We start from the raw sequence: 15,916 nt of genomic DNA on the forward strand, positions 1-15,916 counted from the left end.
TTCATGGGGGTTTTCTTGCGTCCCTCTGCTGTGTTGTTGTTTTGTTCTGGACAAAATGTGAACAAAAATATGACTTTTGTGGAATTACTTTCTCTAGCATTAGTAAAATCCTGTTCTGTCCGTTTGGTTCTCAAGGACATTCTTGTTTTGCATCACACCTCCCCTAGCCCTTTTGGGAGTGAAATTTCACAGGTTTGGATGGCGAAAAATGTGTTAAAGAAAAAAAATGATTCTGATTTTTTTATGTTCACATCACGATTCCATCAATCAAGCAAATAAATAATAAAAGTATCTGCTCTTATTTAACATACGGTATTAACATATCCGGCCCTATGCCCACTTAGGGCTATGGCCATAAGTCAGTTAACATATCATGTTCAACATTCATTGACATGAACAATGTTTAACAAATTTAATATAAAATAATTATGAACATAAATAAATTGATCTCTGGCAGAATGAGATGCTTGAAGAAGGTGCAAGATATGCTGTGATGTTGTACACATGGAGAAGCTGTTCACGTGCTGTTCCTTCAGTAAGATCTCTAATAGTCTTTTGTTACTCATTTGTTAGACAGTGCTGTAATACTTAGAGATAGATCTACAAAATGATAATAAATATGTCTTCTTTGTTTTCATTAAAGGTTAAAAGTGATGATCAGCCAAACAGGATTGAGATCTATGAGAAGACGGTGGAAGTGCTTGAACCGGAAGTGCGCAAACTGAAGAACTTCATGCATTTTGCACTAAATGCCGTGTCGAGATTCTGCAAGGAAGTAAAAACTCTAAGTCACCCAGAAAGAAGGAAAGATTTCATATCAGAGAGATATCTTTTGACTCTTGGAAAATTCATCAATATGTTTGCAGTATTGGATGCTTTGAAGAACATGAAGGCATGCCTCAACAATGATTATGCGTTCTATAAGAGGTTCGTGTTGCAAAATTTTACTTGCAATTTAAAGTTTATTTAACTGAGTGTGTAGCTAAAATTTGTGTACCGTCCCATACCACACTAATCAGAGTTTTCCCAGTTTCGCTGATGAGAGCCAGAACTTTGATTAACTTATCCCAGTTTCTGGAGCATTATAGCACCCACCTTTGAATAACATGCAAACCAAAGGTTAAAACCCAACTAGTGATTGCATTTTCACTGCTGTAAATCATAATTTTGGTAACATACAACAAACGTTGAAAAACAGAAACAAGCAAAATGGATTAAAATCTACTTATCAAAACCAACAGATGTGACATTTTAAGCTGGTTGAATTAAACTTCATTTTGCTGAGAGGTCCATTTTGATAAATGACAGCAGTAAAAAATGTGACTGTTGGCTTGAACATACAATCACAGCCAAAACCTGTTGAGACCACTTGCTTTTTTGTCAAACTACTCATTCATTTTAAGGCCTATAATTAACCCGCTTGGAAATCATGCATACCCCAACTCCCAACCCTTCCCCTTTCCTCACCTAATGTTGGCTCTTTGTTTCTAGAAATGCTTGTAAACAAAAACCTGCTGCAAACAGCATTGCCTGAAGGAGGGAGGGGTTTGAAATGTTCCCTTGGTTAACGCAGTGTAAAACAGTTGTGGCCAGGATTGTAGGTTGCATGTCATTGAAAGGCACAATAAGTGACAGGGAATATTTCTAGTTTCCTCTGGATAGAACGCTAGTCGATCTCAGGGTTCCCCCAGTGTGAATTCTTCCACATTGTCAACAAGTAAATAGTCCACTTTCGGTTTTTTACTGTTTTATGTTTACAAGACAGTCTGTTATGCTGTTTCATAAACTGATTTGTTACAGAGCTGACACCTTCCTGCGACGAGGAACTGGTGATGTGTCAATGATTGAAGAGTCACAGAATCTTTCGCTGTTCTTGGCTAACCAGAACAAGATCACATACTTGTTAAAAGAAGGGCTTGAGACTATTCAGGGATACGACGATGTGTTGGCTGATGTTTTGACTCTATGTGTCAAACTGTATGAGGGGAACTTGTACATTACACCAAATGACAAACATGTGCTTTTGAAGGTATTTGTTATATTTCAGTACGGGTACATGTTATGTTGTGATTAAAATTTATCTTTGGTTTTAAATTTTTCAAGCCAGCTTGATTTTTCCCCTTTGTTTCAGATAATGATAAAGAAAAAAGAGCAGTGAAAAATAAATAAAAAAAACAAAACAAACTGGTTTGAAAAATTAAACCAAAGATAAATTTAGAGCACAACATATACAAAGATGTCAGCTTTCAATTTTTCTAAGCAGCAGATAACAGGGGGTGGGGCTACACATATTCTTTAATTTTGTGCAATTCAACTCTGAGGAAAGGTTTTTTTGTGGAGACGGGAAATGGTGGTGGACAAATCAAATGTTATAAAAAATTGTCAAACCACAAGGGGACGGGTTGTTAAGTTGCATGTTGCATGATTGACTTCTCCCCCCCCCATTTTGTGGCAAACGGAATGTTTGCCTTGCCTTTTTTTGTAATTATCACACATGGCTTTTCTTTACACATGGTTTATTATTCTTATTTTTAGGTAATGGGCTTCCTGATTTTCTTGATGGATGGTAAGGAGAGCAACATTCTCAAGATGGATCAAAAGAAAAGGATCAGTATCAGTAAAATTGACAAAATTTTTAAGGTAAACAAACTGAACTTTTTTATTAACAGTTAGTCCACACATACAAAAACATTCAAAAACATGAGATTGTCGATAGCCAAGGAAGCGTGAAGCACATAGTCCTTCAGAGGGTTGCAACTTTCAAAGGGCCACTACTTTTGGGTAGCTGAAATGGTACACCCGATCCAGTTTAAATAATGATTTTTTAGTAATAATTATAGAGGATAAATGGATAAATCTCATTGGAAATGAAATATATAATTTACATCAGAACTGAGTAATGCAGTCTTATTTTGGAAAAAGAGTCACCTAAAACATACCGGTATATTATATATTAAGCTTGTTGTATCGGTTAATTTCATTGTTACTCATAAAAGGTCAAGTTAATTTGGGTGATCGGTGGAATGATGGAATGGCCCTAGTTGGCTTACGGGTAACTTCACTCTGGTCTGCTTGCAATAAGCTTTTATTCGTTGGTTAGGGCAACGTAAAGTATTGCCTAACCAACTAGTAAAAGCTAACCACAAGCAAACCGGCCGGGGTGAAGCTAACTTCAAGCAAACCAGGGTGAAAATGAGTGCCATTCCATCATTTCATCATTCTGCCAAATAGGGTCACCCAGTTGCATAATTTGAGGTCTCTACTTTTGAAAGGTCGTTACTATCGCAGTGTCCTTATTTTCGGTATTTGCTAACAACTGTGAAATTTATAGCTACATTCATAGAGTTGCTACTTTACTTTTAGAACTTATGGCAATTTTGCATTTCACCCACAACAGCAATTTCCAGTAGTACCACTGTTTGGAGATGTCCAAATTGCTCTAGTGAGTTACTTGAAGATGTGCCCCCACTTTAACGACATGCGAGAGAAGTGGACAGCAGCTGCTGACGGGGCTGAAGACAAGGTCATAGTTCAATACAATCTCCTTGGTAAGATGGACGGCATCAGAGAAGAGCATGTCAAGTTTATTAGCGAGCTAGCTCGTTACAACAATGAGGTAATTAATTTGGTTCAAATTGTACAATAGCTACAAGGCTTATGAGAGTAAAGCATAAGAGTCCTGTATCCAGACTATTTTCTTTGCCTTGTTCCCCAAACTCTTGCAGTGATGACTCAAGACTATTCAAACAGTGATTGTGAGGCTTCTGAGAGTAAAGCAAAAGAGTTCTATATCGGACTGTTTTTTTTCCCCCAAAACAGCTTTGCTTTGTTCCCCAAACCCCCCTCAGTGATGGCAGAATAAATCTATTTTATTGCGACTATTACTTTGGCTCAAAACTGTACCATGAGGAGGCTTATGAGAGAAAAGAAAAAGAGTCCTGTATCCGACTGTTAGTCTGGGAGCAATGGTATTCCGTGGGATTTTCGTGAAGATTTTTGCCGACTAGTTTAGAAGTGTTAAGAGGGACCTAAGGAACACGATAAATGTTGTTGGCAATCTTGTAACCCGTGCAAAAGCCTTCAGAAGGGGGAATTTAAAAACATCGCCTATTTGGCTTAGCATGAAAACGAGGCTGCATGATGAACTTCACAAAAATGTGGTATTTATTGGTATTTTAGAATAACTATTAGCAGTTTCGATAGACTGATCAATCACGTGACCATGAAATCAAGGCGGCATTTCCTTGTGGTTCATTAAACCTGGAACGGACCTGGAACCGTAGTGCCTCCCGTCCCCTCGCCAAACAGTTTCCAAGATATGTCAGTAGGAATTAATGAATATCCCGGCGTTGGACAATTTCACTAGTGACGCTAGTGAAAACCGTCTTTTCAATATATGTAATATGTCTACAGACCCTCCCATTCCCACTCTCAGATTGTAGCAAGTTTTGTGGGTGAACTTTCTACGCATCGCTACAGTCGTCCATTCCTCCTCCCTAATTTTTCCAGCCGTAACCATCTGGCTGTGGTAACTTAGGACTGCATACTCTGTCGTTGTTAAAAGCGACGATCTGGTTTTGGGTACAGAGCCTCTGGTTTTGGGTACAGAGAATTGCTTCATAAAGTGCACCCTGCGTAGGTGGTAGCCTGTTCTTTTTGCACATCTACCACATGAGGTCTTTATCATCATGATTCGAGATGCTTGTTCTGAGCTAAAAAGTCTGGCAAACATACTGCTCTATTATTATTGCTGTCTTCTATTCTGGATACAGTGTCGTTCCAAGACATCCGAAAGCATTAATTACGTCCTTGTCTGTGTCTCTGAAGGCTTTTCAGCACGCAGGAAAAAACTTCCAGTTATGTTAGCCTGCGAATAAAGCCGCCTCTCATTCGCTCCCGCTACAGTAGCGGGAGCGAATGAGAGGCGGCTGTATTCGCAGGCTACATATAGTGCTGCAATTTTAGCACTGCCAAGAGCGCTAGCAATCGACCCAAGTTAAATTACACGGTGGTTCTGGCCAGTGCCAGTGACTATGAACAGTCGTTGATACCGTCTGACCTATCAAGGTACTGCAGTTCTGTCATAGCGTCAACAGCAGTGACTCGTAGTTGCAGTTAAGGCTCCGCGTCCACATTTATTGTGTCATCTTCGTTATTCTGAGTAGCCGTGATCGTTCTCTGCTGCGATTCACCTCCTTGTAATGCTTGTAAAGAATTATCATTAACGAGCTCTTTGCGGAACAATGGAGCATCATACCGTCGGGTGCAAACATAGATTTCGGGACCACAGTAGATTCATTAGTCGTGAGACTCGACCACTTTATCCTTGCAAGATAATTTGATACCTTTCCGCTATCTTTCCAAAAAAGAAGTTTGCGTTATTTGTTCTGGGACCAGCGGTTCACTATGTTCGAGTGAAAACTGTCTTTAGCAAATATCTTACAAAGTGCCCTATCTCTCTCACTTTTATGGCAAAGATCACTCTTCATTGCTTCAGGCATGATCATGACTACTTTGGCTACTGCAATTTTTAATTTCTTTACTGTTTTCTTTAAACGGGGTAGCAAAGTTCCGCATTGTGGTCAACAACCAATCAATAACTCTGTCTTCGCGTTATGAAAAGCTGCATCACTGAAGACATCGCAGCCATTTGCTTTGCCTTAGGAAAAACTTTGCTCTAGCACTTAGGTTTAGAGTGATCCCAATAAGTCCTCCTGCAACCTTCATGCAACGGTTGATATGATCGAGAGTGGTATCCCATCCTATCGCGGTTTCTTGTTCACTTCCCTGTTGCCATGAAAAAATTTCTAAAGACCTCAAGGCTTCTTAAAGTAATAACAACGGTTTTTTTCTACCATTAATTTTCACCCGGTTTTCACTACGTAGACATAAAAGCAGTCTAGTTTTGAAACACCTACGAAACTAAAGTTCAATAAATGATTGATTTTCCTCTTTGTCCACGTTAAGAGCCGAAAGACTCGCACCTCATTCTATTAGGACATTTTGCAAAATAATGGGCATCTTTGACCTCTTATTGTTCACACCCAATAGGTTTCTGTTGCTGCAGTTATTGTTAATTTTAAACTTAACATGTCAAGGTTTTAACAGTTTTAAACAATATACGAAAGTAATTAATATCTAAGAATCTTAATTTGATATTGGAAGTATTTAGTTGTTTCAAAGCTTGCCATTCAGGGCAGCTTTTTTTTTAAAAAAAAAAGAAAACCTAGCTCGGCTCCTCAGACTGGGCTTTTTTTGGACCTTCTTGGACCGAGGGAACCCCCGCACCCCACCACCACGTAGCTTCTAGAATAACTTTCGGCAATCACAATAAAGCTTATAGGATGTATATATGTCTGAACATCTATCTTTTTATATACGTTACGAGGGATGACTACGTAACATCACGTGCAATTCAAGTACATCACAATGTCAAAACAGCCGCCATATTGGATCCGCCATATTGGATTTCAAAAAATTTCCTAAACGCAAGAAAACCACCCAAAAGTACTGCAAAGTACTTAAAATCAATAAAACTGTGCTTACGAACCGTAAAAAGGTGCAAACATTTCATTAACAGAAACACGAAAATTACAAATTTGAAAAAACATGCCGATCAAAAGGCCGTTGCCATGGTGATGTCAAGTTTCTGAAACAACAATCTATCCTACGAAATTTTTCTCGGATAAATTTTAGATAATCTCGCAAAGTTTGGCAGCGTTTGGTTAAACCCTGAAAAAGTTATAAGCGTTCAAAGTCAGCGCAGGCGTGAAAAGCCCCCTCCCCCCGAGTCTCAATAGGGCTAAGACCTGTGACCAGTATAATTAGTACAAACATAGTATTTTCATTTCACAATTTTAAGGAATAGGAAAATTTAATTCTAAAATACAAAAAACGGCAATATTTCAACCAATTTAGAGCTTGCGCGAAGCAATTTAGAACTTCAGCCTCGTTTTCATGCTGAACCACACAGGGCACATTTAAACGCCCCATAGAAACCGTCTGCACGGGTTACAAAAGTGCCAACAACATTTAACAGGTTCCTTAGGCCCTCCACAACACTTTGACACTGGTCGGAAAAAATCTTCACGAAATTCCCACGGAACTTTTTTCAGCGACATTTGCTCCTGGACTATGTTGTCACTGCTTTATTCCCCAAACCCTTGCAGTGATCGGTAGAAAAAATTTATTTTATTAGGACTATTTCTTTGGCTCAAAATTGTACAATGAGTATGAGGCTTCTGAGAGTAAAGCAAAAGAGTCCTGTATCTAACTGTTTCCTTTTGCTTTGTTTCCGTAATCCTCACAGTGACGGCAGAATTTAAATTTTGTTGAGAGGATTCTATAAAATTTTATAGATTTTTTTGCAGTGCCACATTTTTTGTAACCTCTGTTAAATATGGTACAGACCATTTTATTTTTCTCTCTTTTAACCCCTTAGTCCCTTGGTGGAGCAGAGGGCATCAATAGTTAGCTCCCGACCAGAAGTTCAATTCTTTATAAGCTTCCTTTCCCTCCTCTTTATTTTAATAAGCCCCCTCACAAGACATATCTGAGATTAGAGTGGAAATGTCACTGGGGACTTATGCGCGGTAAAAATTTAATAAATGTATAATTTTGCACACTTTCTTTGTTAGATGATCACTTCCAGCAACAACCCAAGAACTGAAGAGCATTTCAAGGAGCTAAGAAGTCTGGCACTACGAGGAATGCGGCTTCTGTCATCATGGACTGCTCAAGTCATGGAACTGGTAACAACAATAACCCGTCAATGTTGATGTCTCCCTGTCTTGTGGGAGGTGTGGTGGCCTAATGGTTCAGTGTGCTGGACTGTGGATCAAACGGTCTGAGTTCAAGCCCCCAGGGGGGTTACTCCGGCTTGTAAATGACGGGGATGATCAAAGGATTTTTTTGGGTTTGATATTTTCAATTCTGGGATTTTTTTGGGCAAGAAGATTTGGCAAGTATTTTTTGGGGTGACTTGAATCAAATAGGGGATCTTTTAGGGTATTAAAAACAAACTTAAGTGCTTTGGCACAACCTTGGTGTATTTATGGTATGATGAATAATCAAAAGCGAGCATTAGTGCCCCTCCTGGCAATTTAGGGGTAATTTGACAAGGGATTTTTTAGGGGTTATTTTTGGTCCAGGGATTTTTTGGGGTAATGTCGGAAGAGATAGGGATTTTTTTGGGTCCTGAGTTTTGCCTTCATTTGATCATCCCCGTCATTTACAAGTCGGAGTACCCCCCTGGGTTCAAGCCCAGGCTAGGGCCAGTGTTGTGTTCTTGGGCAAGACTCTTTACTCTTGCAAAGCCTCTCTTTACCCAGGAGTATAAATGGGTACTGCCAAATAATTTGCAACCTGGCAGAATGCTGTGGAGTATTTACCTGCAGTATTTACCTCTCATTCAGGGGGTAGGGGTAGCATTCAGGTGCTACGTAGGGGTTAAATTTCACTGCCAGTCAATGTAAGCCTTTTGATTATAAAGTTCTAACAATTTTTTGCTTTGTCCAGTACTCTTGGAAATTACTCCATCCTACAGACAAGTACGCTAATCCCCATTGTCCTGAGGAAGCTGAGGAATATGAACGAGTGAGTGAAACTAGTTTTGCAGTATATCTAGACGAATGATTTATATAATTATTCCTATGATTTGTCGCTGTGGTATTTATTTTAATAAACAATTAGACTATGAGCCCAAGTTTTCTATGTGCAAATAATCAACGAAGTGGAGCTGCATTGACTATCTCCAAAGTTCACTATCGCTTACATGCACTTAAATGTGTCATAATTAACAATTAGATTACGAGCCCGAGTTTTCTATGAGCAAATAGTCAACGAGGCGCAGCCGAGTTGACTATCGCTCATAGAAAACGAGGGCGAGTAGTCTAATTGTTTTAGTAGAAACTCTAAAGGATTGTAGTCCAAAACCTACAATATTGTGCACTTTGAAGACAAAAATCAAGAAAATTTACCACTTAAAAAGCTACTCGCGCGCGCGACTGTTTTCTATCGGCGAATAGAAAACAGTGGGAGAACCAATCAGATTCGCGGATTTCCAATAGAACACAGCTGAGTTTCTACTAAGTAGTGTTATTATTTGCTGGTTGTTGCTTAGTTGTGGTACATTTCTGACTTTCCTGTCAGATAAGGTAATATTTTGGGTACAGGGACAACAGTGTAGCAATAATATAGCCCTAAGTAACCTGTTACTACCATCTTTATTTTTTGTATTTATCATAAATTGTTTGCTCATTTCTAGGCTACAAGATATAACTACAACAGTGAAGAAAAGTTTTCACTTGTTGAGGTAACTGTACAGTTTGTTGTTTTGGTTATCGGTAAATTGCCCTTTACCTGAGTTTCTATCAAACAATGGTGTTTAGATCACTTAAAACAAGATCAGCTGTTACTCCTAATGGAAACAGCTGTTTATTTATGGTATCTTTAAACTGTACAGCATGTACAGAAGGCACTCCCAAAAGTGGGAAACAATGCCATGAACTTGTGTGGTCCAAAAAGCTTAGCGGCTAAAAAACTGGTTTGAGCAATTGAGCCAGTTGACATCAAGCATTGCAGAATTGCATCATTGCAGTTCACTGATATTTAAAATTTTTTTAAAAAGGTGAAATTTTGTATATGTAGCTTTTGTAACACGATTGTCTGGACATGACCAAAGCACGCATAACCACGAGGTGGTGGCAAACGAGGACACATTGCCGCAGACATGATGTTTCTTAGGTTGGCAAATGGGTGGGACATACATCCAATGTTTTGTGTTCGTGCCATGCAATCCAGGAAACATTTGTTGAATCAGGAACGTTTCTTTGTGTCTCGGACACAAATTTTGTGCACACAGGCAAACAGCAAATTAACATTTTTGTCCACAACAATGTGTCGTCGTTTTCCACCACCTTTACATTGCTGCTTATGGTGATGCTGATAGTGTTGGCAAATGGCTATGATGATTATGATGATGATGATGACCATGACTATGACAATGATGACAATAAACACACACTTTCATATGTTCATTAACTGACCATAGAACCTCCTATTGTTCTGTCAGGTGATTGCCATGATCAAAGGTCTTTATGGCCTGATGATTCGACTTGAACCAGTATTTTCAGAGGCTATCAGGCATTCCATACACGGTGATGTACAGGAGTTTATTCAGGTCAGCTTGAGAGAACCTTTGAGGAAAGCTGTTAAGAGCAAGAAGGCTACTCTTCTAAAGACGTAGGTGGATTTGAGCCTTTTACACTGATCAACTATTACATCCTTTAAATCCAGGATAAGATAATAAATTTTGCATGTTGTGTGCACACATGCAATCTTGTATTGTAGTTACTGTATTAAAATTTAAGCAACTATTTTTGTTAAAGCAATGTATTAGGTAAACTCTCATTATAGCGGACACACTCGGGCACCATTTAGTGTCGGTTATAGAAAGACTCCTTAATAGCGGGAGCCATTTCCTGTCAAACCTCTTTTGCTGGGGATCTGGATTTTGTCTGTAATAGCGATTGTCCACAATAGTGGGGTGTCTGCAAGGTAGACTGTAGACTGTAGTTATTTCAATATGCCCTTTGCATGACATGGTACATGACCTGACATGGTACAAAATCAGCCATGCTGGGATGCAAGTTACGCAGTGCAACATTCAAAACAAAGGAAGGTGAATCTTGAGTGGTGCAAGTCACTTTGTTCTGAATGTCCCAATATGTAACTTGCATCCCCGCACGACTGATGTTGTATGTGATGGGGTTGTGCAAAGGGCATCAGCTTTTAACTTTGTTTTACATAACAGTCATGTGAGTGACAAACCTGTGGCCCTCGGATTCTTCTTGGAATGCATCAGTCTTTATGGAGGGAGGAAAACTCTAGAACCCAGAGAAAACCCTTGGAGCAAGGACGAGAACCAACAACAAACTCAACCCACATGTGACACTGGGCCTGTGAGTTGAACCTGGGCCACATTGGTGGGGGGCGAGTGCTCTCCCCACTGCTCCACCCCTGCATGGCTCTGCAAATCACTTGTTGGAATAACTGGTTCAATGTGCTTTCAATGTCTTTATTGCAGAATTCTGTTGTCTATTCGTGAGACTGGAGGGGACTGGGCTGATGGACAGCATGGAAGAGGGGACCCAATTCTGAAAGGAGAAAAGGACCCAAAGGCTGGGCCCAACATCAAGATACAAGAAAGAGACATAGGGCCTTCCAGTACTCAGGTACAGTTTTTCAACCAGTTTGGTACAACATAGAGAGGCACATAAGCCTACCATAATGCTTAGTGAGCTGGACCCCAGATCGAGTGATCTGGGGTCAAGCCCTGGTGATGGTCACTGTTTTGTGTTCTTTGGCAATCATTAAAATGTGGAGCCCTTTTCTCTTAGTTTGATCGTTTGTTGTGTTTTTCTACAGTGTTACTTGCTGGGTAACACCACACAATGATTGCATTGGGTCATTGAGTTATGTTCTCGAGTAAGAATTTGTACTCTCTTTGAATTTAATACAGTAGGGGAGGGGGGTAACCCTATTCTTAGTCACTTCATTAACTGCCAGTCATATCGGCCACTAGGCTCAAACGGAAGCTATTCCTTTTTAAGTGAATGTCGTATATTAACAGTATTGCTCTGTTTTTTTTTTTTATGTACAGTTGTACATGGTTCGCACCATGTTGGAATCTCTGGTGTCTGAGAAAGGAGGCAAAAAAGTCATGCGCAAGGAACTGGAGAAGGAGACAGTGGAGCAGATTGAAGCATTCTTGAAGAACTCTTTCTTCTTTGAGCAGCTACTTCATTTTAATGAAGTTTTGAGGGAGTGCTGTGACCTGTCTCAGCTCTGGTTCAGAGAGTTCTATCTGGAGTTAACAATGGGTGCTAGAATTCAGGTCAGAATTATTGCAACACTGCTCCTAGTTAGCCAGGATATACATATAATGTATTGCGCACTTTTGGCTACCTGAAAGAAGCAAACCCAGGAATTAACAAGGGTCTTTACTTTCAGAACGTAAGGGTAATGGGAATTCAGAATTGTCACAGCTGGCTAGGGCCTAAAGGATATCTCATACACAACTATGCTAGAGGAGCTCCCATGCCGAGCTGTGCAAAACTAAATTAGAAAAATAAGGACATTGAAAAGCAAGATATTCTATAAAGTCCACTAAAGGAATTTGTTACCAACTTTTAAATTTTATCGCTCCTTTCGGGGGATTGTTACTGTCAGAACTTTACAGTATTACTGGTAAATTTGCTACTCACCCAAAAGGCAACGGAAAAATGTGCATCAAGGAAAATTCATTTTATTTGTTCCATGGCGGTAATAAAAGGGCTTATAAAGACATCTGAAAGGAGTCTTGCAATTGATCTTGGTAGTTGAAGGAAACAGCACTCCCAGATCTACTTTTAATAACCACCAAGCCTGCTTTTAACTCACTGTCTTTAATTAAAATGGCTGTTTTCTTTGTGTTTGCAGTTTCCTATTGAGATGTCATTGCCGTGGATTTTAACCAATCACATTCTAGAGAGCAAGAATCCCAGCATGATGGAGTGAGTACTGAATTTTTTATCTGGTATGCTGTTTACCCTGGTAGATGCAGTGCATGTACAGAAAGCTGTGTGAAATACAAAAGCCTTTTTTCCTTTCCACCTTCTATTTAAATCAGTACAGGCAAATTGTCACAGCAACTTGAACTAAGTGCAGTCCCTCTTATTTCTTAGTCCAAGCAAAAAAGGGGACAAGTTGAAAAATATCCATAGAAAGTCTCGGGGCGAGATTTGCATCTTGCCGACAGATTTCCCGGGACCATTTTTCCACTCATGCTTGTTTTGGCTTCACCATTTCACACGCGATGGACTGAAAAAAATAGGGACTGCTCTTTGTCTACGGTAAAGTTAAGTCTGTCCAAGCCTAAGTGGCTCATACAGCCGGAGCTTATCCCGGTTTCCGTAGCATTAAGCGTCTAGGAGTATTGCTACTCCCCCTGAATGGGATGCTAGTCCATCGCAGGGTTACTCCCCGGCAGTAAGTTCGCCAGTACCCATTTATACACCTGGGTGGAGAGAGGCACTGTGAGAGTAAAGTGTCTTGCCCAAGAACACAACGCAGCGCCCCGGCCAGGCCTCGAACCCGGGCTGTTTGACTCGGAGTTGAGCACGCTAACCATTAGGCCACCGCGTCTCCACGCGTCTACGGTAATGTGACAAAAATGCTGAGAGGTTACCTGCGATGGAGGTAATTGTTCAGTTAGCGCCGAAAAAGAAGAAGTGAGAAATGGGTAAATTAAAAAATGACTTAACAACACCAACAACAAAAACTTCCATGACTCCAGTCTGGTTAAGTTTTAACTGATCAATTTGCTGTTGTTGTTCAAAAGGTATGTCTTGTATCCTCTGGATCTTTACAATGACAGCGCTCATTATGCCCTGACTGTTTTCAAGAAACAGTTTCTGTATGATGAAATTGAAGCTGAGGTAAGAATTATAAAACTTTTCTTGTCGTCAGTCAGAACGGTTTTCTAGTTTATCTTGTAAAACCGAAACCAGACTTATTTCCTCTGGCCAATCAGGAGGGATACAAATTGCGCTGTGAGCGAATCAGAACTGGAAACGAAACATACATGTATGTAACCGGTGTCAAACGCGGGAAAACGTTCCTTAGCAGAGCCGCGATTGGTTTAGCTTACGACGCTTCTGATTGGATTAAAAAAAAAATCATACTCACTTTGATTGGTAGGAGGCGAGCATGTTGCACTAGTTTTTGTAACCAGCAATTTTAGAGCTTAGCAAACGAACACCAAAGCAAACGCGTATATGCTTTAAAAGTGTTTATAATTTTAAGCACTCGATTCTATTGCATCATGATTTCCTTTGGATCTCTGCAATGGCAGCACTTTTTATGCCCAAAATGCCCAAAGACAAGTTTACCTAAACATAAAGTACATGTATGTTGATGCATCATCAGGAACGCGACGCTCAAATTTGATAAATATTCAAACACTTGATACAGAGAGCTACATACAAATACGTGAGATCCAGGAGAAGATTTCCTTATCCCTTATCTGTTTCTATGGATGAATTTTACTGGCAGTTTCATTAGTACCCACAGTGAGTACAGTGTAGTCGTACTAATTTGTTTTTGCCCTTGGCAGGTAAACCTGTGTTTTGACCAGTTCGTGTACAAACTCAGTGATCAGATTTTTGCTTACTACAAAGCACAAGCCTGCAGGTAATTACGTTCATTCTATTCTGTACAATTGTACATTGTAACTTTTAAATTATTGTAAAGTGGAAGATAGTCCCCAAGTAGCTGCTATTAACTAAATAACTACCCAGACACTGAATTAAAAGTGCTTCATTTATTCAACCGTATAAGGTCATTAACTGCCGCACATTTTGTGTGGTGTTAGTTTTGATGCTGAAAGGCCAAGTGACATTATTTCTCTAATTTGTTCTCTCTGAAGCATGTTGCTGGACAAGAAGTTCAAATCTGAGCTGGCCCGTTTAGGCGCCGAGGCTGCGGCTAAACTAGGAACTCGTTCCAATAAATACGAAACTCTGCTTAAACAGAGACATGTGCAGGTATGCGAAGTTTGTCTTCAGTATCCAATTATGGCACAAGATCAACACCCAGATTTTGTGCAGGTGATGTTAAAAGCCATTAAGCAACCTCTAGCTTGAATGAATCTTAAAGTGCACTCAATTCTTCACTTGCTTGAGGAACTTGCGAGATTGGACCGAGAGAGAGAGAGCCTACCAGAGTGAGGGGATTATTTCAAATGAAGTTATATATTAGGGTACATAAAAATGAAATAAAGTGGACAGTAAATGTGGTGGATAAATACCTTTAAAAGCGTAAAGTTGCCTTGTTTTGTTGTTCATAAATTGATTGAAATGATTTACCTTCTACAGAGGGGGGCTAACAGAGAGGGGGTTTTTCAGATGGGGGGGGGGTATTAGAGTTGTGTGGGGGCTAAAAAAGAGAAAGAGAGGGGGGGGGGGCTTAATAGAACTTTTAGGGTAAGTAAAGAGAGACGTTTCAATTTTTCCTCGGGATAAACCAGTTGACTTTGTTGCTTGTTTTTCAGCTTCTAGGCCGGTCAATTGACTTGAACAAGATGATCACACAGCGTCTGAACAACGCCATGATGAGATCATTAGACTGTTCTATTGGTCGGTTTGAGAGTGGAGACATCTGTGGTGTCGTGGTATGACCGAGAACTTGCATTTTACTGAGTTTAGATCAATTTGCCATGAACAATCTTTATGGATTGAGCAGAGCTTTAAAGCAGTTAAGAAGGAATCCACCAGGACTTCGAGTATTAATTGGACAAAATTATTTGTATCTTATTGCAAACTTCTGCGTTACTGTTTTAGATATCTTATCATCATCATCATCATCAAAACCTTTATTTACACACGATAGGGTTTAAAGCACAATGCTTGTGGGGTCGTGTATTATACTTAATATTACAAAATACTAATAAACTAATAGATTTCTAAATTACAACTAAATGCTTATATACTAAATTGGATCGTATCTACTATAAAAATAATTGATTACATAACAATCAGTAGCATTTAAAGTCATTGTAATGCCTAGGGAGCGACTGAACCGACTGAGCATTGAAATTAAGCTCCTTAATATAATTGTCATTTTTCACTTTTCGATAGAAAACCGAAAATTGGGATCCTGTATTATACGACGAAACAGCATTCCATAGGATGGCCCCCCTATGTTCAATTGAATTTTTTACAAAGTATGAATTAAATCTAGGGACTACGATGTTATTGTTTCTTCTGAGGCTGTAAGAAATCAAAAGAAATTAAAAGAAAAAGAAATTATCAAAATAATATCAAAAGAAATTATTTCTAACAACACCAAACATCGAACACAAATTTCGAAGTTCCAC

The 15,916-nt window shown here is 39.5% G+C and overlaps 2 protein-coding genes across 2 annotated transcripts in view; both read left to right on the forward strand.

Moving 5' to 3' along the window:
• LOC144655418 (large ribosomal subunit protein uL22m-like) overlaps positions 1-15,916 on the forward strand; it is a 36,363-nt gene that overhangs the window by 17,753 nt on the left and 2,694 nt on the right. The window lies entirely within an intron of this gene.
• On the forward strand, positions 463-15,795 carry LOC144655356 (cytoplasmic FMR1-interacting protein 1-like). The gene is made up of 16 exons (XM_078515594.1): positions 463-535; positions 644-927; positions 1,801-2,029; positions 2,536-2,640; positions 3,398-3,616; positions 7,638-7,751; positions 8,518-8,595; positions 9,266-9,313; positions 10,073-10,242; positions 11,087-11,234; positions 11,663-11,896; positions 12,481-12,554; positions 13,382-13,478; positions 14,156-14,232; positions 14,468-14,585; positions 15,092-15,795. The coding sequence occupies exons 1-16, from the start codon at positions 464-466 to the stop codon at positions 15,215-15,217; spliced, it is 2,193 nt and encodes a 730-aa protein (XP_078371720.1). The 5' UTR covers position 463; the 3' UTR covers positions 15,218-15,795.

This window comes from Oculina patagonica, chromosome 5 (assembly GCF_052425735.1).
Source record: "Oculina patagonica isolate OP01 chromosome 5, crgOcupat, whole genome shotgun sequence".
NCBI lineage: Eukaryota > Metazoa > Cnidaria > Anthozoa > Scleractinia > Oculinidae > Oculina > Oculina patagonica.